The 27361-nt window shown below is 36.4% G+C and overlaps 4 protein-coding genes across 4 annotated transcripts in view; 3 read left to right on the plus strand and 1 right to left on the minus strand.

Annotated features, from left to right (window-relative positions):
- The first annotated feature begins 2539 nt into the window (after positions 1–2539).
- LOC137389712 (bifunctional peptidase and arginyl-hydroxylase JMJD5-like) lies at positions 2540–7203 on the plus strand. Its single transcript, XM_068075791.1, has 5 exons — positions 2540–2753; positions 3832–4239; positions 5352–5584; positions 5675–5785; positions 6369–7203. The coding sequence occupies exons 2-5, from the start codon at positions 3849–3851 to the stop codon at positions 6834–6836; spliced, it is 1203 nt and encodes a 400-aa protein (XP_067931892.1). The 5' UTR covers positions 2540–2753; positions 3832–3848; the 3' UTR covers positions 6837–7203.
- LOC137390980 (uncharacterized) lies at positions 2549–3597 on the plus strand. The gene is made up of 3 exons (XM_068077294.1): positions 2549–2616; positions 2744–3488; positions 3589–3597. Exons 1-3 carry the CDS (start codon positions 2549–2551, stop codon positions 3595–3597), a joined length of 822 nt encoding a protein of 273 aa, XP_067933395.1.
- A 135-nt stretch (positions 7204–7338) lies between the features above and the next one.
- Positions 7339–9098, plus strand: LOC137389713 (uncharacterized). Its single transcript, XM_068075792.1, has 2 exons — positions 7339–7464; positions 7959–9098. The coding sequence occupies exon 2, from the start codon at positions 7998–8000 to the stop codon at positions 8832–8834; it is 837 nt and encodes a 278-aa protein (XP_067931893.1). The 5' UTR covers positions 7339–7464; positions 7959–7997; the 3' UTR covers positions 8835–9098.
- A 485-nt stretch (positions 9099–9583) lies between these two features.
- The window catches only part of LOC137390981 (uncharacterized), a 31280-nt gene continuing 13502 nt past the window's right edge, over positions 9584–27361 (minus strand). The window contains exons 11-19 of the mRNA XM_068077295.1: positions 25307–25391; positions 19808–19913; positions 19641–19703; positions 17307–17397; positions 15273–15362; positions 11764–11804; positions 11367–11512; positions 10329–10420; positions 9584–9914 (exon numbers count right to left, since the gene is read on the minus strand). Coding sequence (XP_067933396.1) covers positions 9783–9914; positions 10329–10420; positions 11367–11512; positions 11764–11804; positions 15273–15362; positions 17307–17397; positions 19641–19703; positions 19808–19913; positions 25307–25391 — 846 coding nt within the window. The 3' untranslated portion in view covers positions 9584–9782. The remainder of the gene's footprint in view (positions 9915–10328; positions 10421–11366; positions 11513–11763; positions 11805–15272; positions 15363–17306; positions 17398–19640; positions 19704–19807; positions 19914–25306; positions 25392–27361) is intronic.

Consider the following 27361-nt stretch of genomic DNA (forward strand, 5'->3'; position numbering starts at 1 on the left):
ACACGTCGCGACTTTTGCTTACACTAAGGTAGATGATGTTTGCAAAAAATTCCCTAGTGCCTCTCATACTGAGAAGTAGTAAATCTTTGTATGTGTATAACAGGAATAAATTAAAAAACATATTTACATACAAGATACTATATATTTTATTGTTTTGTTGCATTGTTTTTGATATTTTTGGCCACCATGCAGTTTTGTTATTAGTCTTTGCTATAAAACAGCATGTGCTCAGATTCATAAAATTTGTAATAAAACTTGAAAACGTTGGAAAAGCAGTTTAAAGTATGGTAGAGACACAGATGTTAACAAGCAATCTTAAAAACATACATTTCAACTGCCGCACCTAACCATTGTAAAAATATGCATTAAAATTTTTGCATTATTTATCCCGGCATGGCAAAATCAATTACAACATTAATTACATTGACAATCAATTTTACAACTGTTTAACAATATAACTTCTGTGTATTATATACAAATGTAGGCATTGCGCAGAGCTAAAATGTATATTTACTGTAGTTTAACAGTAATGTATGCATCATAAACACAGGCTAGAAGAGTGTGATCAGAACAGTTTAAAATTATATGAAAGGAACTAGCTTTATCAAAAATATGCCAGTTTTAGAATTGACTGCTTTTGTCAAAAAACAGGTCACGCGTTAGTTTTAACAATTCTCAACTAATTAATCATGTTTCCATCAACATAAAAAAGTGTGTGCAAGCTAGCAAACATCGATGCCAGAATATCAAATAGCAAAATATTTTAATGTTCAAAGTTTTCATTTTAATTAAGTGTATATCAAATGGCATGAGCAATATTGAGAATGCTGAGTGCTGGTCTCGTTGACCTTGGAAATGTAGTTCCCTATTTATATCTAATTGAATGTTATAAACAAGAGAAAATAAATAGATACAGCATAAATAGCAACAGGAAAAGTATAGCGGAGAAACACAAAGTATACCGTAAACCTTTATTTAAACGCCATGGCGCTCTATTTTTTAACCCTGCTCCTAGAATTGCACTTTATCAAAAGCGACGTGCAACTAAAGGGTTTTTTTCAAGCACCTCATCAGTTCATTGAGAAAATAAGTTTTACCCTTTCACGAGTGAATCGAATGTCGCCTATATTTTGTACTCTGTTTCAGATGATGGGACATTTACTCTTTTGTATGTACCGGTATAAGATTCGCTAACTTACCTCTAATTTGTCGTGGATCTCTAAATAAATATGTACGGAGAAGCTATTACATGTTTTTACCAGTTGATATTTATTGCTTGCAATTATCCTATGATGATGTTATAGCCTGCATTACGGTTTCTTGGAGCTTAAAAGTTTTTTATTTTCTAAATTTGAAAGCATATTTATGTTCATTTTATATTTAACAAAGTTGCATAAAAGCTCGTTGCACTTATTGATATGTTTGCTGCAGTTTGCAGCTAAAACTGGCTTTTTATGCGCAAAAGAAGAGGAGTTACTAATGTCGATCCATTGTAAGCCGATTTCAGATTACCGCTGTGATGCTATTAAATAATGTTCTGCAAATTTATAACTTATATAATAATAATATATCAAATGCAATAAATATATATATTCAAGAACAAGGGAAATAGGCAAACCATATTTATAATACATTCAGAAACAACAATTAACATTTATACAGTTATACAACACCATCACATTTAGTATATTCTTTAAACTGCACAGTTAAAGTTATACAACGCCATCACATCATCTAGCATATTCACCGACCTATCCAGTTAAAGTTATACAATTCCATAACATGTAGCATATTCACCGACTTATCCAGTTAAAGTTATACAATTCCATAACATGTAGCATATTCTCTGACTTACACAGTAAAAGTTATACAATAATATTTGTATAACTTTGCTTTGTAAGGGATGTTTGCATGGGAGTTTTCGCAGTTTTTGCGTTTAATTTAAATTGTTAGCATATTAGTGTATTACACAAGCCATGAGTGGATAAAACATCTGAGAATTTGTTGGATTTTCGTTACCTTTTTGAGCACACGTTGAGGCATTGATATCTAATATGATAATTATTGCTTTAAACAGTTTTCACTTGTTCCTTGGTCATCTCTTAGTTATTTCCTAGCACTCTCTCTCTCTCTGTTTATTACACTCATTATCATCATAGGCGATCAGGTGAAAGTTGGTCGCTGCGCTCGATTATTGTTTTCAGATGATATTCTGTATTGAACATTTTTTTATATTTACTTACTACTTCATTTCAGCCTTTGTTTGTCACGTACAACTTCTTTATTCTACTCCGAGCATTGTCTTCGGCATTTAACTTTTTTGCCATCTAACTGTTTTAATTTATAGGAAATTTGCACTACAAATTTTTTTTCAGCTAGTATATATCATATACCTAGAACGTATTTCTGTTTTTGTTCCTAAACATTATTGATGGAGTTTTCCATTAGCAGCATGGAGTTGCAATGACAAATGTAACATTGTTTTTTTCTTTCAGATATCAGATATATTTTGATGCATTTAAACTTAGTTTGTTATATTTGTAGTAAGATGAGAAAACAGAGCCAGAGTTTTGGAGTTATCAAAAAGTTATTCTCTGAGCACATTTTTCTGTCCCTGTTTGTCACATACGCATCTGTCGCTGTGCTAGTCAATGTCTATAAGTGGAAGACGGCTGATATTGAGGAAGATAAAAAGAGCAGTCAGCAGACAATATCCAAGCAAGCAGTAGATTTGCAACAAAAGTCAGAATAAGGTGATATACACACTGACAGATGTAGCGGGTGACAGTAGGTGTCACCTACTGGCCACTCGTTTGTTGTATCAAAGGTTTTGTTTATATCTTAAATTTTCAGATAGCTTTCTTATCATTCAAACAGAATTCATTACTTCCTGCAGATCTTTGCAACTATCGGTGTGTTACTCGGTGTGTTGCTCGGTGTGTTACTTGGTGTATTACTCAGTGTGTTACTCGGCGTGTTACTCGGTGTGGTACTCGGTGTGTTTCTCGGTGTGTTTCTCGGTGTGTTACTCGGTGTATTACTCGGTGTATTACTCGGTGTATTACTCGGTGTGTTACTCGGTGTGTTACTCGGTGTATTACTCGGTGTGTTACTCGGTGTGTTACTCGGTGTGTTACTCGGTGTGTTACTCGGTGTATTACTCGGTGTGTTACTCGGTGTGTTACTCGGTGTATTACTCGGTGTGTTACTCGGTGTATTACTCGGTGTATTACTCGGTGTATTACTCGGTGTGTTACTCGGTGTGTTACTCGGTGTGTTACTCGGTGTATTACTCGGTGTGTTACTCGGTGTGTTACTCGGTGTGTTACTCGGTGTGTTACTCGGTGTGTTACTCGGTGTGTTACTCGGTGTATTACTCGGTGTGTTACTCGGTGTGGTACTCGGTGTGTTACTCGGTGTATTACTCGGTGTGTTACTCGGTGTGTTACTCGGTGTGTTACTCGGTGTGTTACTCGGTGTGGTACTCGGTGTGTTACTCGGTGTGGTACTCGGTGTATTACTCGGTGTGTTACTCGGTGTGGTACTCGGTGTGTTACCTGGTGCATTTGTTTTGCTCCCATTTTACAGAAGAGTTAATTTTCATCCAGCGGCTTGTTCCTAATGCCACCTTGTTTGCTTTTTAAAAAATGTGTAAATGCCTCTTTAAAATATGCAGAAAGCAGCAAATGCCTGCTAGGCAATGTTTTTGGATGTTCAATAGTGAAGGAATTGCAACTCCTATCATTTTTTTGTGGTGTTAAAAGTTTTGGTGATTAGACTGCATCTATTTTTGCCAGGTGTTATACGAGCCCATTTTATTTTTCTCTGCAGTTTGCGAATTGAATAAAATGAATGGAATAGACCTTGCACAGGTCTCACGACTATTTGATAGACTCAAAGGCTTTGATGTAATTGTGGATAGAGACCTGGATAGCATGAGCTCTAGTTTTGAGGCAGTCGACTACAAGCGCTGTCTCATTATCTGCCAGTGGCTACTGGACTCTGTTTGGGAGAAGCTTAACACTGGCCACTGGAAGGACGTGGAGGATAAATGGCGGGAGTTATACTATGTGGCGAGTCACTATAAAAGCGTTTGTGAAAACAAGCTTGGCAAGGACATAGCTCAAAGTGTTAGGTCATGTGACATGGGTATTTTATTGGGTGTGAAGCCTCCAGATTGGCCTTCGTTAACTAAAGTTGCGGCTGAGTTTACTAAAATGAAGGACGTGACAACAAAAGGTAAATTAATCTGCATTTTATTTTTGGAGTTGATTCAACATTTTTCTTTTCTTTTGTTATTAGCTGGTTGATACACTGCACATTTGAAAGTTCATTTTAAAGTATAAATTAAAATTTTAAACTTGTTGATTGTAATACAGCTTTAGTTATGTGATAAGTTAACCTTGTGGTTTATACCAGTTATGCGATTGATGAGATGAATGGACTGCTGCTTCGTTGCAGAATTATAAGTATAATCCGCATGGAAGAATATTAGTTTCTCCATTGTGTCCATTATTGGTTATATTATATAACACTATCAGGAGGTTTATGGTATTACCCGAATGAAAGAGGAGAAAGTGCCTGTCTTCAGTGTAATCAGCTAAAAGATCTTGGTCAGTTAAGCAGCCAGCTAAACAGATTCTTTGCAGCTACTAGTTTAATAGGTTTTATTAAGTAGTCTTAACATTCTTAAAACATGAACGAAACATTTGTGCAAATCACAAGCGCAAAAACTGTTGAAAAGCTCAAATGTAAATATTTGACAGAAGTACAGTAACGTCCTATAATCGTGTGATATCACTATCAAGGTCTTGATAGTGATATCAAGTTTAATAATCAAAGATCAAGTGATCTTTGACTAACATTGTCAAAAAAATGTCACAACATCTGTGTACACCCTTGTGTAGGCCCAATTGTGTAGAATCAAAGAATTGAAAGAGTAGCAACATTTATAATATTCCGATGAGATGAATGCGTTATCATGACAGTCTTTTTCTACATGTTTTCATACATCATCCTTCATTTCCAGTCATGTTAAGTTCATTATTGCGTTGTTATCCTATGATTCTGAGAATATGACAGTTGCTAAGAAATATTCAAGAGATCCAAGTCTCAGCATTATAAGTCTCAACTCGATAAACATCTCTCAACAATCACATGTTATTCAATCATCATCTCCTATTTGTTATTGACAATTAACTCAGTTGGAAATGGTTTGATTCATCAAACTTGTCATTCTATTCAAACTTTGTGCGCTGCGAGACTAAAGTGTTTTTTGTTGTCTAGTAATTTGTTGTTACTGGTGAAGTTAGTTTACTAATTGAAACTAAACTTCTCTATCATGATCATAGATGGTCATTGCGATAGCCATTTCTCTGGCAACAGAGCAGTAGAAGAACACGGATCCATGATGTATGCTGACGCAGCACTTGCCATGGAATCTCAGCACCTTGTTCCTCGAGTCTCTTGTCCCAGCTTGGAGACCTTTGAGAGGGATTACCTTAACCCTGGTAACCCTGTTGTATTAACTGGTTGTATGGACCACTGGCCTGCTCTCACAAAGTGGAACCTTCCGTATATCGAGGTGGGCTACATTCAGATGACCAGTTATATAGTACTGTTCATTTTGATGTATTGTGAACTATCTACTACAGCTGATTATGTGCTGTTGCAGCGAGTGGCTGGAATGCGGACTGTTCCTGTAGAAATTGGCTCTCGCTATACGGATGTTAACTGGTCTCAACAACTTATCACTGTCTCACAGTTTATTGACAGATTTATGAAGGTAAGCATACATCTAAGCGTGAATGTAGGCATATATACGAAGTAAGTGTACATATAGGAAGGTACATGTAAGTACATGTATAAGGCAAAGGCATATGCAAAGACCAACATATGTTTGTAAAGTTATGCATGTACATGTATATGTAAAACCATGAGACCAATAACAATTATTTTCTCAGAGAAGTGGAACATAAAATGTCAGCATGGCAGAGCACTGTGGATAAGTAGGTGACACGAGCAATCTAGTAGGTGACAGGCATTGTCTAGTAGGTGACAGGCATTGTCTAGTAGGTGACAGGCATTGTCTAGTAGGTGAAAGGTATATCCTAGTAAGTAATAGGTGAAAGCTAGGCGGTGACAGATTGCAGCTACCGTTAGCTTTAGTCTTAGTCATTGGCGAAACATCGACTTCATACTTCACACTGTTAACACTTGACTTCCTGATCTAAGCTTTTTTGCCCTGTCTAATGACTGATGAGTGGTAAGGTCTTTCCATATGGTGTTTAGATTGAATACGCAAATTATTTCTAACAAAGAATAATGCCTAAAGATCACTCACTGTTGTTTAACGTTTGCATGATTAGGGGACGAAGAGTGGGAGCACACCAAGCCTTGACAAGGGTTATCTCGCTCAGCACCAACTCTTCGACCAAGTTCCTGAGTTATTCATGGACATTTCTATACCAGAGTATTGCTGCCTCGGAAATAACATTGACCCTGATGTGAATGCTTGGTTTGGGCCTGAAGGCACCATTTCTCCTCTTCATCAGGACCCCAAATCGAACTTATTGTGTCAGGTAGTAGGTAGTAAATATGTGAAACTGTGTTCTCCTGAGCAAAGTGAATATCTTTACCCAAATGAGGGAGTGCTTAGCAACACGAGTCAGATTGACGCCGAGTGTCTTGATATCCACAAATTTCCTCTCATCTCAAAGGCTAGATTTGAGCACGCGGTTCTACAACCAGGAGAGATGTTATATATTCCTCCAAAACACTGGCATTATGTCCGCTCTCTTTCCATTAGCTTCTCTGTTTCTTTCTGGTGGCAGTAAGCAATCACTATCGGCTTGACTGTTGTCCATGAAACAAAATGTACATAGAATGGGCATTCTCTTTATGGCTGCAAGAAGAATTGAGTGATGTGAATAGATTTGGTGCTTTGGAATGTGACTCGATAGTTCATAATGTTCTGGAATTATTCCTCTCCCTCTCAGTAATGACGCTGGCTGTACAAATAATATAAACATTAGCCTACCAATTAAATCTTTTTCTATATAGAGTTTTACAAATAGGAACTTTTTCGCAATAAAATTTTACAAGTTCATGTATTTATATACCAAATTGTGAATATTAAATTTTATTATGTTTTGCTAATCTTTAGAAAAGCAAAAAATAGTGAAGTGCAGTCTACATGAGTGATTGGTACGTGTGTATTTATAGGAAATGATCACTTTCAATGTGTACAATAGCATGCACCAAAAACATTTGTATTGTTTGCATTTGTGTTGGAGTTGTCTTTTCAGTAGTGTTGCTTGCCAAGTTGAAAGTTCACTGTTTGGACCAACATAACAATTGCTAAGGCATGAAAATGTGATGCACTGGTCACATGTGTTTGCTCTGAAGTCTCTGCTGGATGCATGTTCTGAATCTCTCTGTTTACATTGTGCATTCAAGCAATAGGTGAGTGAAATAAGATCGTTGATGAGACAATAAAATGTCTGTTGAGATTATCCATAGCTCACCTACACTTACCTTAGCAGATCAGCAGAAGTTCTTTGCAGAGCACAACTGATGCTAAAGATTACTTTTTTAGTATTATTAGCCTCGTTTCCGAATAAATAGAATAGCCTTGTGGACCTATAGATTGTGTTGTTTATGCAAACTCCGAGGTCTGCAGCAGTTCTATGCTACAAGGTTGCAAGTACAGCAACTTTTAGTGTCTGACAACTTGAAACATTCTTTGTCGTTTCATATAGTTCTTTCTACACTGACAGATCAAGTATATAAATAAATCCAATAAGATTCACGCTGGAGGCTAACTGGAATTTTATCGACCTTGACTATTCATTGCTTTAGCATTGTAAACTACCATTCCTAGTTTTTCTGTACATGGTACAAAAATTCAATATTGAGTTAATTTTTATTTACACAGCATTTTTACCACGGTGTTGTAGCCATCTGGTGTGACAGGATTTATTGGTGCCTGTAAAGTAATGGACGGGACTGGGCTTACCAGTACATCAAACAGTACCAACCTAGCGGACATAACCCTTGCAACAGGAAGAGAAATACATCCACTAGTATCAGTTGTCATCACTGTAGCCATCCTGTTCCTAGTCATAATTGGAGTTTATGTCATCTACAGGCTGATTCATATACGTTCCTCTGACACGGGAGATTTAACTGCCGATGGGCGAATGGAATTTGTTGATCAGTTTGATGTGAACTGCAGCCAAATTAACATAGAGTCGGCAGAGCAAAGGTTTGTAAACCCAGCGGCTAAGCTTAGCGAGAGTGATTCTACCAGCTCCAATCTGTCCACAACAACATCTGAAAATAATGGCGCCCTTGCCATGCTTGTGAAATCCCTTCATCAAGATACTAGATTCAACGTGAAAAAGGTGCGAGACCAATCGGCACGACGGTCCTCACTGAAGATTATAGTTCCGAAACAATATGTTGACATAGGTGAGGGATCAGCGGATGAACCCTATGCTTTGGCACTGGTTGATAAGAGATCTAACACAATTCATAACATACAACTCAGTGAGTTCGGTGACCGCCAAATCGACTCCATGGGCTTAACACCAACTACTTCCTCATTTGCTCAACATTGGAAGGAAAAAACAAGGCAACGCAGAACACAGCGATCCAGCACAGAAGCACGCCGTTCGCTTTTACGGCAGATTTCTTGTCCAAATTCTATGGCACTCAAAACGTTTCATTCAGAATCTCTCTCAAGTCAGAGTGATGATTCAACGTCCGGCAATAATACAATAAAAATGGAGACGAGTCTTACTTCGATTGACGAGACTATACATAAACGTTGAAGAAAATTTTGGGTTGAAATGTTGGGTTTTTTGGGTAGAAATGTGAACCATTGTTATTGATATATAGAACCTTAATAATCTATAAATATTGAAGTCTGCTTGCCTGTGTTAGAAATTTCTATGTATTGAAGTTTGCTTATGTCAATGGAAGTTGCAGAGTATTATACCTTTGTAACACAATCATGCAACTGAGTATGTGTTTTACAAGCAATTTTCTCTATTTTGAAGTATGTAAACAGTTGTATGAAGTGTTTGTCTGTATTTTTAAGTAAGGAGGAGTTAAGAATGGTCTTATAATATATATTTTATATCTACATATAAATCTCAGTGCCTGTCTAGTTGTAGCGATTAGAATTTAGCAATGAGAAATCAGCTTTGCAGAAGAGTTGATCTTGGAACTTCTGAGTTTGGAGTTATCAAGCTCATCCATTTGACTGGCAATCAAGAGCTAGTGAAGATATTCATTACAGCATAACAATGTTGCTTCACATGTAACAATTAGCAGCTGGCCTCACTAGGTGAATGCCCAGCATTGCGTGCCTCATAAAAACAGCTTGTAAACAGTTGCAGGTAAAGTAGTGTAAAGGTAATGTACTAAATAAGGTAATGTTTATAAGCTGCTTTTTCCTTACCCGTGCAACTTATGACATTCAGCTAGTTTTACTATAATGTTATGGCTTGACTATTATCTCTTGGAATATGTATGAAGCATAATAATTGATAATTTTATTATTTAAAAATCAGCCGATAATATTACAATCTATATATATCTGTAAAATCACAAAAAATGTGTCAAACGTCTAAAAATAGAAAGATAATGGAAGACATGATAGGAAGCGCTTGCCTCATATAATCCGGCGTAAATATTTGCTTTGAAAAGCCAATGCCAAGTTCAAGCTTATTTGTTTAAGATGACCAACGGGCAGCAAAGATCCGGCCTGTGACCCATCAGCTGTCAATATAACGATCTTCCACTCTCTCAAGAGTAGCTCTAATGATCAGCTCTTCTTTCTCCCTCTTCTCATGTTCTGGCAGCGTCTCGAGCTCCCCTGAATGAAGGGCTCGTCCAAACACTTGTTTCTGTTAAGTTACAATAAAACGCTGCACAATAAAAAAATAATGAATGTTTGGAAATAATTTATTCATAATGGATAAATAAGACAAGAAGTTATGGGTGCCTGTAGAAGAAAATTACTTGTACTCATATCCTTGTTGGAAGCTGTCTACTATTTCCATTGCCGAATAATATCATATTTATTTTGACGTATAACTCTAGAGTTCCACAACCAGCTAATGATATAACCTTAGAACAAGTGCAGCACTCCCTGTGAAACTGTCTACCTGCAGCACTCCCTGTGAAACTATCTACCTGCAGAACCCCCTGTGAAACTACCCACCTTCAGCACTCCCTTTAAAACCTGCCTACACACAGCTCTCTCATTAAACCTACTCCTTAAGTGACCACTTCAAAACCAGCCCACCCTCAGCACTCACTTCAGCTTCTTTTGCGTCTTCTTCATGAGCAGCTAAATCACTGATTGTCGACGCATTGAGGTCATCTGCCTCTTTTCCATCACCGTGTGCCACTACAACAATTTCCATTTAACACAAAGGTTACACATAGGATGTTCATACAGATGACAGCTAATAACAGTTATTAACATTAAATATACATTGATACTAAGAATGATTATGTACTGGGAGCTATAATAATGTACTGGGACAATGACAGCGGCTATTTACTGGCAGCAAAGACAGCTAAAACCAAATATATAGAAGTTATTGATTTAGTATCAACAGTACATGCGGAGGAAGAATTATAAGTACATAACAGTTATTGATTTAGTATCAACAGTACATGCGGAGGAAGAATTATAAGTACATAACAGTTATTGATTTAGTATTCACAGTACATGCGGAGGAAGAATTATAAGTATATAGCAGTTATTGATTTAGTATCCACAGTACATGCGTAAGAAGAATTATAATTCAATTCAATAAAGTGAAAAAATGAATAATGGATAAAAAGATGAAGGACAAGACAGTTTATTAAAACAGCAAAACATAATTCCTATCAAATAGCTGTTACTATAAAGTTAACATCAAATAACATGTAAGTTTGACTGCAGATACTTATAAGCTAAACTCTTAGCTAGATTCTGCGAATACTGAATGCTTCAACAGCAATATTTGAACTGTTTCTGCAATCATCTAAGAATCATATTAATGCAGAACATAGGAGGTGGAGAGTGCTTGCGTGATATTAGGATATATTGGGGGTACTTATCGAATATTAGGGTATATAGGGAGTGCTTAGATAGATAGATTATTAGGATATATAGGGAGTACTTATAGAATATTAGGATATATAAGGAGTGCTTATAGAATATTAAAATATAAGGAGTACTTATAGAATATTAGGATATATAGGGAGTACTTATAGAATATTAGGATATATAGGGAGTACTTATAGAATATTAGGATATATAGGGAGTACTTATAGAATATTAGAAAGCTATGAAAATGCTTTACAGATTTTGTAGTTGTTGGCGACAGCAGAAATGACATCAGCAAGTATATGAATAGCTTGAGGTCTCTCATTTGGGCTGTGCTGCCGGGTATAAATTGGGTCAAACTTTGGCTGACTTGACTGTCTCGTAGGCGGTGGAGCGAGAATGCTGCCAAATATGCCAGACAAATCATAGGACAAGTAATAATAGTTTTACTCCATATTCAAATATTATTTGAGTATGCAGTAAAATGAATGAGACATGACAAAATGAAGGTGCTTTAGAATGCTGCAGTATTTGCTGAGAAACAAGCATCATCTAAGAAATGCATGAACTAAATAGTCGTCAAGTTGTCATTGCACTAAATTTAGGCTCTGTCAGGCAAATCAGAGAGATGGTCATGATGGTAATTGACTTACCTTCTATATGACAAACCAGAAGATATGGATGCTGTTCGACCCTACAAAAAATAATTTTTTACCATTTATGCACCTAGCAATACTGACCACAGTTGCCTATACTGGCTCCACTTGGTGACAATAGTCACAATTATCAATTGCAAAGACAGTTTGAATCGCTGGTAACCATTACCTATGCAGGGGTGTGAAAACAGAAGAATATAAAGAGGACCAAGAGAAAATGGTTATCCATCGAGTAATCAAACTGAAAAGCCGTGAGATAAGAGTTAAATAACTAAAAACAATTTGTCTATTACTGTGTTGCTTATTATGTGAATTTAGAGTTTTTAACAGTATATGTCTATTGGGCAGTCATAAGCTACTACATGTCATTGTATGGACAGACACCTCAGACTTCACTGAAAAAGTTCCTTCAACCTTGGCCAAAATGGCCAAGGTTGAAGGAATGAGGCCAAAATGTAGTTAAGTACAATGTGACACTTGAAAGATTCCATGACATCATTGAAATAAAAATATAAAATTAAACACTGAAATCATCACTTCCATTGTCTGATACATCAAAAAGTGTGCCCTCTGATGCATCGACATATCTAACGCGAACAAACATGATTCGGTTTGCATTCCTTCATCGTGACATTACTCATTGAGCCAGACATTGTCGTTCTCCGTACTTCAACTATAGCCTTCATCTCACTTGGTACAGTTCAGACATAACTTTCATTCAAACAAGTACCGAAAGTGGGTCTGAGAATAGGTTGGCACGATGCCTACAGTGTCCAAGGGAGTCACACGCAGAGCTGGTGAGAGTAGAGAGCGGCGAGTGTCGTTCAGCGAAAGAAACGCCTCTAATGTCAATGCCTATGCACAACGTTTTATTTAGTCACATGGTCACATCGTCTAACAGAGTTAGCTGCCTCCCCCAGCTCTCACCCCTCTATCAACTTGTGAGCACACGCTCAACTACTCAGTGTTCTTATACGTGTACTATGGTACGGCCATGGATGCACACACCGTGATTTTTTTTTATCATAGAAAGAGGAGGAGACTGCAACCAGATAGGTTTTTGTCATTTCATCTTCGGCTGAAGATGGGCCCACAACTTGTCAACATGCAGAGATAAGCATGTGAAACAATCTTGCCATTTGAAACTTGAGTATTATTCAAAGACACTCGAAGGATGTTGATTTTGGCAGCTCTATCTGACACAGAGTCTTGCACCTAATTGCTCTCACTTTCTGACACCAACTGAAGAACAGTAAGTTCACAAGGCTGTATGTTACATAATATATCAGGAATGTGGGTTATAAGGAGCTTAAAAGGTGATGTCATTTTAACCCATATGCCAACAATAGGTTAGGAAGTGTATGTAATGTATATAATAGGTTAGGAAATGTATGTATATAATATGTTAGGGAGTGTATGTATATAATATGTTAGGAAGTGTATGTATATAATATATTAGGGAGTGTATGTATATAATAGGTTAGGGAGCGTATGTATATAATATGTTAGGTAGTGTATGTATATAATATGTTAGGGAGTGTATGTATATAATAGGTTAGGTAGTGTATGTACATAGCAGGTTAGGGAGTGTATGTATATAATAGGTTAGGGAGTGTATGTACATAATAGGTTAGGAAGTGTATGTATATAATAGGTTAGGGAGTGTATGTATATAATAGGTTAGGGAGTGTATGTATATAATATGTTAGGTAGTGTATGTACATAATAGGTTAGGTAGTGTATGTACATAATAGGTTAGGAAGTGCATGTATATAATAGGTTAGGGAGTGTATGTATATAATATGTTAAGGAGTGTATGTATATAATAGGTTAGGTAGTGTATGTACATAATAGGTTAGGAAGTGTATGTATATAATAGGTTAGGGAGCGTATGTATATAATATGTTAGGGAGTGTATGTATATAATAGGTTAGGGAGTGTATGTATATAACATGTTAGGAAGTGTATGTATATAATAGGTTAGGAAGTGTATGTATATAATAGGTTAGGGAGCGTATGTATATAATATGTTAGGAAGTGTATGTATATAATAGGTTAGGAAGTGTATGTATATAATAAGTTAGGAAGTGCATGTATATAATAGGTTAGGGAGTGTATGTACATGATAGGTTAGGAAGTGTATGTACATAATAGGTTAGGAAGTGTATGTATATAATAGGTTAGGAAGTGCATGCATATAATAGGTTAGGGAGTGTATGTATATAATATGTTAGGAAGTGTATGTATATAATAGGTTAGGAAGTGTATGTATATAATATGTTAGGGAGTGTATGTATATAATAGTTTAGGGAGTGTATGTACATAATAGGTTAGGAAGTGCATGTATATAATAGGTTAGGGAGTGTATGCATATAATAGGTTAGGGAGTGTATGTACATGATAGGTTAGGTAGTGTATGTACATAATAGTTTAGGGAGTGTATGTATATAATAAGGTAAGGAGTGTATGTATATAATATGTTAGGAAGTGTATGTATATAATAGGTTAGGAAGTGTATGTATATAATATGTTAGGGAGTGTATGTATATAATAGTTTAGGGAGTGTATGTACATAATAGGTTAGGAAGTGCATGTATATAATAGGTTAGGGAGTGTATGCATATAATAGGTTAGGGAGTGTATGTACATGATAGGTTAGGTAGTGTATGTACATAATAGTTTAGGGAGTGTATGTACATAATAGGTTAGGAAGTGCATGTATATAATAGGTTAGGGAGTGTATGCATATAATAGGTTAGGGAGTGTATGCATATAATAGGTTAGGGAGTGTATGTATATAATAGGTTAGGTAGTGTATGTATATAATATGTTAGGGAGTGTATGTATATAATAGGTTAGGGAGTGTATGTACATGATAGGTTAGGTAGTGTATGTACATAATAGGTTAGGGAGTGTATGTATATAATAGGTTAGGGAGTGTATGTACATAATAGGTTAGGGAGTGTATGTATATAATACGTTAGGGAGTGTATGTACATGATAGGTTAGGTAGTGTATGTACATAATAGTTTAGGGAGTGTATGTATATAATAAGGTAAGGAGTGTATGTATATAATATGTTAGGTAGTGTATGTGTATAGTATGCTAGGGAGTGTATGTATATAATAGGTTAGGTAGTGTATGTGTACAGTATGTTAGGGAGTGTATGTATATAATATGTTAGGGAGTGCATGTATATAATAAGGTAAGGAGTGTATGTATATAATATGTTAGGGAGTGTATGTATATAATAAGGTAAGGAGTGTATGTATATAATATGTTAAGGAGTGTATGTATATAATAGGTTAGGTAGTGTATGTGTATAGTATGCTAGGGAGTGTATGTATATAATAGGTTAGGTAGTGTATGTATATAATAGGTTAGGTAGTGTATGTATATAATAGGTTAGGTAGTGTATGTACATGATAGGTTAGGTAGTGTATGTACATGATAGGTTAGGGAGTAGATGCTCATAGAAGAGACTGCTGAAATGAAAATAATTGTACCTTGACTTCCTTCAGTTGTTCAATTTCTCTCCGCAACTTGTCGAGCTCTTCCTGATAAGAACGATCACGTGCATCCCTCATGTCTCGTTCCTTCAAGTAACCAGAGTTTTAAAGATCTTCCGACAACCGCTCTGCAGCAGATCTCACAGACAGCATAGGCAAACCATTTGATGTGACCTATGAGATTACGCACAACCTACGTCTTCTAAGAATCACTTACCTCCATGTTAAGCACTCATACTAACTCCCTGGTAAAGCTGCCATGCATAGGGATTATGTGTATGATGTATGTACATATGTATGAGTATGTTCAGTGTTTGTATTCTAACTGTGCAGTCCACCAATTGAGTGCTAGCGGCCCAATAGGTAGTGTGGGCAGTCCGCTTATTGATACATTATTGTAAATCGAAGTCTGAGATCGTTATAAAAACATAAAATTTGTAGGCTATGATACCACTGTAAATGTGTATGTACATACCAGGTGAATGCCTGGAGTGGCCCTGTAATAAAAAAGTGTTTATACTCAAAATTTATTTTTATTTAACAAATAACAACAGTTACTATTATAACTTTCAAACTAAATATCACGAAAAAAGAGTCTGTTCCACTACAATTGTAATGAAAAATTATTTAGTAATACTACAATAAATACAAACTAAGAAAACAACAAAAAAACATGAATGTGTTGAATTAATAATAACAATTCATGCATAGAAGTGAGTGTATAAAAAAGGTTACTGTTCCAGCAGACGCTATCCATCAAAACTTGAATACAGCTATAATGGTACCTCTCGATACTGGTACGAACACAAAAATGAGATATTGGACTTTTTTTGTCTGACCGAATGACGAGAGAATGTAGTGGCAATTCCTACCCGAGATAATACAATTGTCCATGTAAAAATTATTTAGTTTTTACAGATTTAACGATCAAACCTTAGAAAAAACCTGAAATAGGAGTGTAATGGCACATTTATAATTGATATGGTGCATTGGAAAATTACAAACTTAAAAAATAGGTAATGAGTAATGGTAAAAAAAAGCTTTAAAAAAACATCTATAAAACAAATGCAAAAGGATATAATAATAATAAAAAGTACATGTAACAATAATAATAAAAAGTACATGTTTAGTGTGTACAATCGTGATACGGGTTAATAAAGTTTAAAAATGTCAAGAATGGCTCAGGCTAGTGGTCATGGGCCATTATTAGTAGACTTGATGTTTGAATGTCAAGAATGGCTCAGGCTAGTGGTCATGGGCCCTTATTAGCAGACATGCAATTTGAATGTCAAGAGTTCTCATCCAGTATGAAAAGGATTTTTCGTTGCTATAACTTTACCGCTATAACTGGACAGATGAATGACAGACAAACAAACAATGGGATCTATATATATATATAAGAAAATATAGATAAGTAATGGGCGCTCCTCTAATCAATAGAGCAGTCATGTGTTGATCACATATCATTGGAAGTATTGCATAGAGGCCAACTCCTAGTTTAAGTATAAAGACAAGCCTCAACAATTGGTTAAGTACATCAGCCCCTTAAACCTCTTTTCGGATGCTTCCAAAAGCACTATATGCAAACTTGAACTAAACCTACATTGCGCAAATCTGAATAAGCTTTTCCTTGTTGCCACTGATTATGATAGCCCTTTTCAATGTCATAGAACAACAAAATTAACTCTCTGAATCATCTGTTGAATTCAAAAGTGCGGGATTTGTATCATATGAACATGTGACTGCATTTTTAATTTCCTGACAGTACAATATAATGATAGAACTTTACGATATGATTTATTTTACTGGTAAAATTATGATAGAGTTTATTTTATTGGTACAACTCTATGACAACTGTTACATTTTGGACTAATATAACTTTATGATAGAAATTATTTTAGTGGTAAAACTCTATGAAAGAACTTATTGCATTCATATAGCTCTATGATAAGACCTATTGCACTAGCATAACTCTATGATAATATTTATTTTACTGGTATAGCTTTATGGTAGACTTTATACAAGTTTTACCTCTTGAAGCTGCCTGTGAATTTCTGATTGCTCACCGTCCTTCTGTGCCTTGCGACGCTCAGCCAACTCCCGAAGGCTCTCTTCAGCTAATCTATAACAACACATTGAAAAAGTTAAGAAATGAACAGTCTGTTATCAAGGGTATAAATCTGCCATCAGGTGGAGAACAAACTTACTAAGATGTTATGCAATGCATTTTGTTTATATATAGAGGTAGTGAAAACATTAAAGATAAATACAACAATTTTACCGAGACTGTTTATTCAACTTTTTCAATTCAAATGGCTACAAGATCAGTCTGTGAAAAGTAGCTGTAGTGTGTTAACACTTGTGTCAAGCAGTTTTAATTATGAATATCTTGTAACAGTTATAAGAAGCTGAATAAATGTAGTAACTAGTAGCTCACACATGCCATAAATATTAGCAACCTTAAAAACAAACTACGTATGACAAATTTTAAACCCTTTAATAAATGTTGTGTTTTTGCACCTCATAACAGATGACAAAAGTTGTGGGACTACATAGAGAACATAAATATAGGTGGTTGTTCAGCATCTCAGTATCTAGATTGTTCATGGCCCATATATGAACAGGAGCTGCTGAATGTCTGCATCGTAGAAGAGGGGATGGCAGAGCTCAATCATTTACGTATCAGTGTTGATCTAATACAGCTAAAAAACTGATTTTTAAAATGGATGCATATTTTACATTCTTTATGTTGGCGGCGATACAATGAGTGATACAACACATCTAATGTGAGATGCTATTCTATTGGACTAGACGCTTTCATAATCAAAACTCAATTTGAAGGCAGATATAGGATTACATCACGGTACCTGTAGCAGGCTGTCTAGCATTTTGACTATAATAAATGTGTGAAATGAATGGTAGCGTAAAGAGCCAAAAAGGGAGAGTATGATAAGAGAGAATGGCAGATCAATACCTAGTAGTGCAAGCTGTCTAAACACAACCACCTATGCTGTCTAAACACAACCACCTAAGCTGTCTAAACACAACCACCTATGCTGTCTAAACACAACCAAGGTTACACATATTTATAATAAAGAGTAAAACCAGTGTTTTTAATAATAATTCCTATTAAAGTGCTTCAAGTTCAACTTCATTTCCCATAATAAAAATAGAGTAAAATTAAAAGAAGTTTTCCATTGTGGTCTTCAGTGGTTGGCCCTATCACGCTCTGGGGAGTTTTATTGTGGTCCACTGTGGTTGGCCCTACCACGCTCTGGGGAGTTTTATTGTGGTCCACTGTGGTTGGCCCTACCACGCTCTGAGGAGTTTTATTGTGGTCCACTGTGGTTGGCCCTACCACGCTCTGGGGAGTTTTATTGTGGTCCACTGTGGTTGGCCCTACCACGCTCTGGGGAGTTTTATTGTGGTCCACTGTGGTTGGCCCTACCACGCTCTGGGGAGTTTTATTGTGGTCCACTGTGGTTGGCCCTACCACGCTCTGGGGAGTTTTATTGTGGTCCACTGTGGTTGGCCCTACCACGCTCTGGGGAGTTTTATTGTGGTCCACTGTGGTTGGCCCTACCACGCTCTGAGGAGTTTTATTGTGGTCCACTGTGGTTGGCCCTACCACGCTCTGGGGAGTTTTATTGTGGTCCACTGTGGTTGGCCCTACCACGCTCTGGGGAGTTTTATTGTGGTCCACTGTGGTTGGTCCTACCACGCTCTGGGGAGTTTTATTGTGGTCCACTGTGGTTGGCCCTACCACGCTCTGGGGAGTTTTATTGTGGTCCACTGTGGTTGGCCCTACCACGCTCTGGAGAGTTTTATTGTGGCCTACTGTGGTTGGTCCTACTACGTTCTGGGGAGTTTTATTGTGGTCCACTGTGGTTGGTCCTACTACGCTCTGGAGGGTTCCATTGCAAATCTATTGACATAAGTCTTGTACTACTTCATATGATTATATTTAAGTCTACGGCGGTTGACTCTAAAAGATCACATAATAACTTATGACAGAACTGTTGAGATTTACTGTTTCACAATACGCTTATTTTACATAAAAAGTAGAATTATATTAAATACTTGTTTTCATTTTGGTTGCACGCTGCTTTAAAAATTTTTATATCTATTTCACATCTATTATAAAGACGTTATAAATCTATTTATTACAACAGGCTCCTAGTCTGACCTAGTTTCAACTCATCCCATTTTCCATAAACTTATAGAGCAGCTACCATCTTGCTGAAGGTACAGCAAAGGTGGGAAAATAACAGTTTTATTAAATAAGTGCACCTGAAACATTTTAAATAAAAAAATGTGATTTTATTAAAAATTTCTAAGTTAGAAAGAATGCAAACACTGGCTGACCTGTGCTGCTCAGCAAGCTCCCTCCTGATTCTGAGTTCATCATCTCTTCTCTGCTGCAACAGCCTGAACAGAAAACACATAATGTGAGTATCAACAGCAAGGATACATTTTCATACTCTACCTGTACAAAAATTAGAAACACAAAAAGGAAAAGATTGAGGAGATACCTGTCACGCTCTGCTTGTCGTGCTTCTCTAGCCATCTGCTTCTGCTTGAGGCTTGTTCGATCTGGTATGATGGCATTGTTCCAGTGATTCCAGCTTTTGTCCACAACTGTAACAGTATAGCAGCAGCAACTAAAACCGACCATTCAATATCTATGCATAATAATTAAGCAGCGAAATCATCAGAGAGAAGAGAGAGGGAGAAAGAGAGAAGAGGGGAAAAAAGGACGGAGAGAGAAGAGAAAAGAGAAAGGGTGAGTGGAGAAGGGAGAGAGAAAGAGGGAGAAAAAGAGATAGGGGGGGGGGGAAAAAGGGAGGGATCAAGAAAAAGAAGGAAAGGGGGAACAAGAGGCAAGAAATGGGGATTAGACAGAAAAAAAGAAGAGAGAAAGAAGAAGAGAGCGAGGAGAGAGAATAAGCAAGAGAGAAGTACATGATAAAATACGACTAAATAATGACCTTATCGTTGCAAGCTGGTTGTATGTTCATAGAAAGTACAGAAGACCTCCAATAGACACAAACTGTATATACTTTGCTTTGTGAGTCAGTTAGTCTGCCTACTGGCTCTTGCTTGTTAACACCAATGTCTCAGCTATCATATTTAGTTCTATATTCGAACTGAATCAATTTGCTAAATAAATATTTTGTCTAGAATTATATAAGGTCAATTTAATGGCATCAAGTAATCTACACGCATAGGTATTGCTGGCAGGCTTATAGATATTTGAGCTGTTATACAACTTTCTTTAGACATTCACCCTGATGCAACTTGGTAATCTTGTACAGCGACAGGAAGTACTGAGAGACACGAAAGGTTTTTCAGCAGTTGAGTTATGAACACAGTTGATTAGGGAGGAGAATGAGCTCAGGTATGAGCTGAAAAACATCCAAGAAGTGAGGATGAACAAAGGTTCTTATTTACTAGAAATGTGGCAGTCAGCCCAATCTGTGAGTTTTCACATTACTACTGATAATCGAGCTGATTATTTGACTCACTTACCAATAGAGGTGGTTGGCAAACATTAGAAATGATCATGCCATTACAGTAAAATAGATGTTGGTATATTTAGGGATACCAACTAAAAGTGGATATACATGTGGCTGTGTTGCTTTTTTCACTTGGCTGTTTCATAAAACGTTTTGTTATTCAACTGCCAGACTGTTGGCAAAGCTTCTAAACCAAGCTGGTTATCTTAACCAACTGATGGTAAAACACAGCTAGATACTCGCACATAGGTAAAACACAGCTTGAGCTTCTTACCTTGCCATATCTAAGCAAGCTACTTAAATTCATATAAAACGAGCAAACAATAAATTTAATATTTTAATTGCTTGATGAATATCCGATGAAAGATGCATTGGTAGGAAAAGAATAGCTTGACTTGCAGACGCATATGACACCTGCTTGATGCATGACAATTCAGGTAATAGTTTTGAGAAGTATCTGAAGAAGACAGAAACTGAACAGTCTAGTTCACTTCGCTGCAGTTCCACCGCAAAGTTAGCTCCACTGTATAGAATTATATTTAGAGTAATGATTGTGCCTGTCAAACTTATCCATTTATCTAACTCTATATTTTTCATCTGAAGCAAGCAAGTCTTGAGTTAGCCACATATACGCGTATATATAAATATGATAAATGGAACAAGCACAGGCACAAGGTAATTCATTTAAAAAAAGCCTTCTGGTGTATAGCTAGCAGATGAGAATACAAAATGTTGCCATTGTAAGAGATTGAAGAGACATGTGAATTTGGTCGTGAAGTAGCCATAAAAGTGATGCCTCGAACCAGCTAATATACCATATTGTAAAACCTCTATTTGAACGCCACCTTTATATGAATGCCACCTCTATTTGAGCGCCACTATGGAAGAAGAGTGGAAAAACAGAGTGCTACCCTTTAATTGAACGCCACTTCTATTTGAACGCCACTTTTATTTGACCGATACTATGTGATATTCTCAATCTTTACGAGCCCATAATAGCAAGTGATCAGTAAAAAATGTTCACAAGCCCCTACTAATAATGACTCGAATACATCATTAACAATTAATTTGTTCATTGTTTTTGTTCATATCAAAGTGCATTTTCCAACTCCAAGTCTTTATACTTTTTAGTTAAAAACTTTGATTGCATCACCATAAAAATAATTAGTAGATATATTAGGCTCATAGTAGTTCCTTTTTTAAAGCAATCTTGATACTTTGATGCATATGGCAAAACCTTTTGCATTTATGATGGAAAATGTGCTGCACGTATTTTGAGGCGAACATTTTGAGGGTATTTTGATTACGTGCAGTTTCTCTTTATTTGTGCTAAAAGTTTCCAATCAAAATGGCATCACGTAAAAAGTTTTTCTCTGCTAAAAATTGCTTGGACGCTACTATCGACTAACTCAACTGTGCAGAAGACATATCAGCTTCCTCATGCATATTTATTTTACAGAATCTATGACGAGTTGGAGGTAAGTTAGCAAATTTCTGGTCTCAAAAAGAGTTAATGCCGCACTGCTTGAAGGAGCGTGCAAAAAATTATAGGGACATTCGATTTGCCCGTGGAAGAGTTCAAATTATCTCAAAATTCTGACGAGGTGTTTGAAAAATACGACGCTACCCTTTATTTGAACCTCATTTCTAAGAAAGCGCCACTCTAAGAAATGGGTTGAAAAATGGGAGTCATAGCGTTCAAATGAAGGCTTCACAGTATGTTTGCTACATCCATAATATAGAGTGCTTATTGGCCAATAACACCTATGAGAACTAATCGACACAACCAAACTACAAATCCCAACCAGAACATATCCAGGGTATCATAGTAATCACCGTGTATCTGCGTATTGGCTACCATCCCCACCCGTCAGTATTTAGGTACTCGATAGAGCTCAAGCACTCAGCTAAGAAGAATAACCTGAGGCAACACATTGGTCACCACAGCCTGGTCATGAACCATCTGCTGGCACTTGTCACTGGCAGAGGTTCCATTGTGTGGTCAGATACCAAACGATGCATAGCTGAGCTTGAGAATATATGACAGATTATTGTTTACCAGTTACTCAAAGCTACAAACGCTGTCGGAATACGGTAAAGAGGTTTATTGGCTATGCACTAGTTTTAGCATGAAATCTTAGCCAGTTTGCAAGCTAAAGGGAGCACCAGTATGAAAGACCCTTTTATATCACAAAGACAACATTGCCTAATTACTAGCCTAACTAATCTCTGTTTGTATGTACAGTAGGTGTACATGCCTATAAGAAATTAGAGCAACTGAGAGATAGACACAAACATAGCATGACATGTGACTGCACCTCTCCAAATAGAAATACACAGTCTTTAGTAATCACAAATTTGTTGCAAACTCTTGGGCATTTTGTTATTATTGTTTAATAATATATTATGTAGTCATGTATGGCAGATGTTCATTAATGTTTTATAATATATTATGTAACAATGTATGACAGGTGTTTATTATTGTTTTATAATATATTATGTAACATTGTATGGCAGATGTTTATTATTGTTTTATAATATATTATGTAACATTGTATGGCAGATGTTTATTATTGTTTTATAATATATTATGTAACAATGTATGACAGATGTTTATTATTGTTTTATAATATATTATGTAACAATGTATGGCAGGTGTTTATTATTGTTTTATAATATATTATGTAGCAATGTATGACAGATGTTTCTTATTGTTTTATAATATATTATGTAGCCATTTATGACAGATGTTTATCATTGTTTTATAATATATTATGTAACAATGTATGACAGATGTTCATTAATGTTTTATAATATATTATGTAACAATGTATGACAGATGTTTATTATTGTTTTATAATATATTATGTAACAATGTATGACGGGTGTTTATTATTGTTTTATAATATATTATGTAACAATGTATGACAGGTGTTTATTATTGTTTTATAATATATTATGTAACAATGTATGACGGATGTTCATCATTGTTTTACAATATATTATGTAACAATGTATGGCGGATGTCTGTTTCAACTATTAACTGACTGATCAAACAGCTAGAAGGCTAAATTACTTTAAGCTTCGGTGAAGAGGTTTTAGTAAATGGGCCAGTCATTTGCTTCCCCTCAGAAGATTGCTGTTCTTTACCCATGATTACTGACACGTGCAGATTGAGGATTTATATTGTATGGCGAATACAGTTTAACTGATGTTACTGAGAGCAGAGCAAATCTTGATGGTGGAAATTTGCTAGTTTCCTGTGCTGTTATAACTAATCTTCATGACCTACTGACACTATGGTCACTTGCCAGCCCAACACAAGTGGGTGGCTAGTTTAGCACTCCTCTACCTCCATAAAGATGTCTATACGCCAAGGCAATTTGCTGTGTTGCCGAGAGGGCAGCTAATGTGGCAGACAAGGTGTATATCTTGGTACAGAATTGTTGGTTGTAAAATATTAGAATAATAAAAAATGAAGTCATATCCAACATAATAAAATAAGAAATTAGTTTTAACGCAATAAAGCTTCAGTTAGTATAAGTTTGTGTGTATTAGAATATTGACAGCCTTGAACCTTAACAACAGCACACACATCATCATATCCCTAGAGTAAGTGTATAGTCATATTATGTCTGAGGTAGGTCCGATGAGGTCAGCACACACATCATCATATCCCTAGAGTAAGTGTATAGTCATATTATGTCTGAGGTCCGATGAGGTCAGCACACACATCATCATATCCCTAGAGTAAGTGTATAGTCATATTATGTCTGAGGTAGGTCCGATGAGGTCAGCACACACATCATCATATCCCTAGAGTAAGTGTATAGTCATATTATGTCTGAGGTAGGTCCGATGAGGTCAGCACACACATCATCATATCCCTAGAGTAAGTGTATAGTCATATTATGTCTGAGGTAGGTCCGATGAGGTCAGCACATACATCATCATATCCCTAGAGTAAGTGTATAGTCATATTATGTCTGAGGTAGGTCCGATGAGGTCAGCACATACATCATCATATCCCTAGAGTAAGTGTATAGTCATATTATGTCTGAGGTAGGTCCGATGAGGTCAGCACATACATCATCATATCCCTAGAGTAAGTGTATAGTCATATTATGTCTGAGGTAGGTCCGATGAATGTAGTGGATAAAGTGAGGTAATCAAATAGAAATCACGAAAAGGAAACAATCTACCCTTTTGAGCTTATTTTAGCTATATATTAGGGCTTATATAATGAAAGCAAACAAATCGGCTACAAAACCCTTGTGAACGATCTGCAAGCGACAAGGTCAACAAACAAAGCTGATTAGTGTAGCCATCCAATCATATCGGCATTAGAAACTGCCATATTAAAACATTGACGGACACAGGGCTCTTACAAATACAAACTATCCATACAAACCGTGAGCCCAGAGATATGTTAACAGTAAAGAGATGCAGGGAAGAAAGATGAGAAGACCAACATGGGAAGACAGAGGAGACACAAGAGAATGGGGTAAAATATACCTTTAACAGGGTCAATAACTGGAACAGCGGCCTTGTCTCTCTGGTTCAGCTCAGCATAGAGAACTTGGAAGTGAAGAGATTTCATCTGAAAGCAGAATATTCTTATCCTTGCAGACAATGCCTCATTTCACTACTATAAATCTGCTATTTGTTGGGAGGTGAAAACTCGCCCCGACTCACCCCCTACTCACAAAAGACACCAGCTCCTTAAGAGCTAGTGCTGGTTAAATGAGCCAGGATAGGCAGATTAAATCTTATGCAGAAACATCAAAAAGACAAACAATTAACAAAAGAAATATTGATTATCTAGAAAAGACAGCGCCAGACGTGAGATAGGAAGTGCTTGCAATGGCAGCAGTAATTAGGGAGCATGAGAAAACAGCAAGTCTGTCAGAAATAGTCTAAATATTGCTAATAAAAACATTCTCATCTGGTCATTAAAAGATGACATAGTTTAGAGATTTTGAAAGAGTTGCAAAAGCTGGGAGTCTGGCAAACCAAAGCAGAGAGCTGTTACGAAACACGTGTCATGCTTTGCACGGAGAGCGATGAGTTGATCAACCGACAGATAATGACATAATTCCCTGTACACAGCGTGTCTATAGCAGTATCATATGCACTCACTTCATGTATATAACCATATCATTTGCACTCAATACACTGCATGTATATAACCATATCATTTACACCCAGTACACTGCATGTGTATAACCATATCATTTACACCCAGTGCACCGCATGTGTATAACCATATCATTTATACCCAGTACACTGCATGTATATAACCATGTCATTTGCACTCAGTACACTGCATGTGTATAACCATATCATTTACATCTAGTACACTGCATGTGTATAACCATACCATTTACACCCAGTACACTGCATGTGTATAACCATACTATTTACACTCAGTACACTGCATGTATATAACCATGTCATTTACTCCAGTACACTGCATGTATATAACCATATCATTTACTCCAGTACACTGCATGTATATAACCATAACATTTACACTCAATACACTGCATGTATATAACCATATCATTTACTCCAGTACACTGCATGTATATAACCATATCATTTACACCCAGTATACTGCATGTATATGACCATATAAGTTACACCCAGTTCCCTGCATGTTTATAACCATATAATTTACACCCAGTACTCTGCATGTGTATAACCATATCATTTACACCCAGTACACTGCATGCATATAACCATATCATTTACACCCAGTCCCCTGCATGTGTATAACCATATCATTTACACCCAGTACACTGCATGTGTATAACCATACTATTTACACTCAGTACACTGCATGTATATAACCATATCATTTACTCCAGTACACTGCATGTGTATAACCATACTATTTACACTCAGTACACTGCATGTGTATAACCATACCATTTACACCCAGTACACTGCATGTGTATAACCATACTATTTACACTCAGTACACTGCATGTATATAACCATGTCATTTACTCCAGTACACTGCATGTATATAACCATAACATTTACACTCAATACAGCACACGTATATAACCATACTATTTACACTCAGTACACTGCATGTGTATAACCATATCATTTACATCTAGTACACTGCATGTGTATAACCATACCATTTACACCCAGTACACTGCATGTATATGACCGTATCACTTACACCCAGTACACTGCATGTGTATAACCATACTATTTACACTCAGTACACTGCATGTATATAACCATATCATTTACTCCAGTACACTGCATGTATATAACCATATCATTTACACCCAGTACACTGCATGTATATAACCATATCATTTACACCCAGTACACTGCATGTGTATAACCATACTATTTACACTCAGTACACTGCATGTATATAACCATATCATTTACTCCAGTACACTGCATGTATATAACCATATCATTTACACCCAGTATACTGCATGTATATGACCATATAAGTTACACCCAGTTCCCTGCATGTTTATAACCATATAATTTACACCCAGTACTCTGCATGTGTATAACCATATCATTTACACCCAG

Source organism: Watersipora subatra, chromosome 3 (assembly GCF_963576615.1).
Source record: "Watersipora subatra chromosome 3, tzWatSuba1.1, whole genome shotgun sequence".
NCBI lineage: Eukaryota > Metazoa > Bryozoa > Gymnolaemata > Cheilostomatida > Watersiporidae > Watersipora > Watersipora subatra.

Bases quoted from the DNA above. Each gene is read 5' to 3' on its own strand.
- LOC137390980 (XM_068077294.1), top strand. From the start codon at position 2,549: ATGAGAAAACAGAGCCAGAGTTTTGGAGTTATCAAAAAGTTATTCTCT. The intron at 2,617-2,743 runs GTTTGTCACATA...TTGCAACAAAAG, and splicing joins GAGCACATTTTTCTGTCCCT to TCAGAATAAGGTGATATACA.
- LOC137389712 (XM_068075791.1), top strand. From the start codon at position 3,849: ATGAATGGAATAGACCTTGCACAGGTCTCACGACTATTTGATAGACTC. The intron at 4,240-5,351 runs GTAAATTAATCT...TCATGATCATAG, and splicing joins GAAGGACGTGACAACAAAAG to ATGGTCATTGCGATAGCCAT. The intron at 5,786-6,368 runs GTAAGCATACAT...TTGCATGATTAG, and splicing joins TTATTGACAGATTTATGAAG to GGGACGAAGAGTGGGAGCAC.
- LOC137389713 (XM_068075792.1), top strand. From the start codon at position 7,998: ATGGACGGGACTGGGCTTACCAGTACATCAAACAGTACCAACCTAGCG.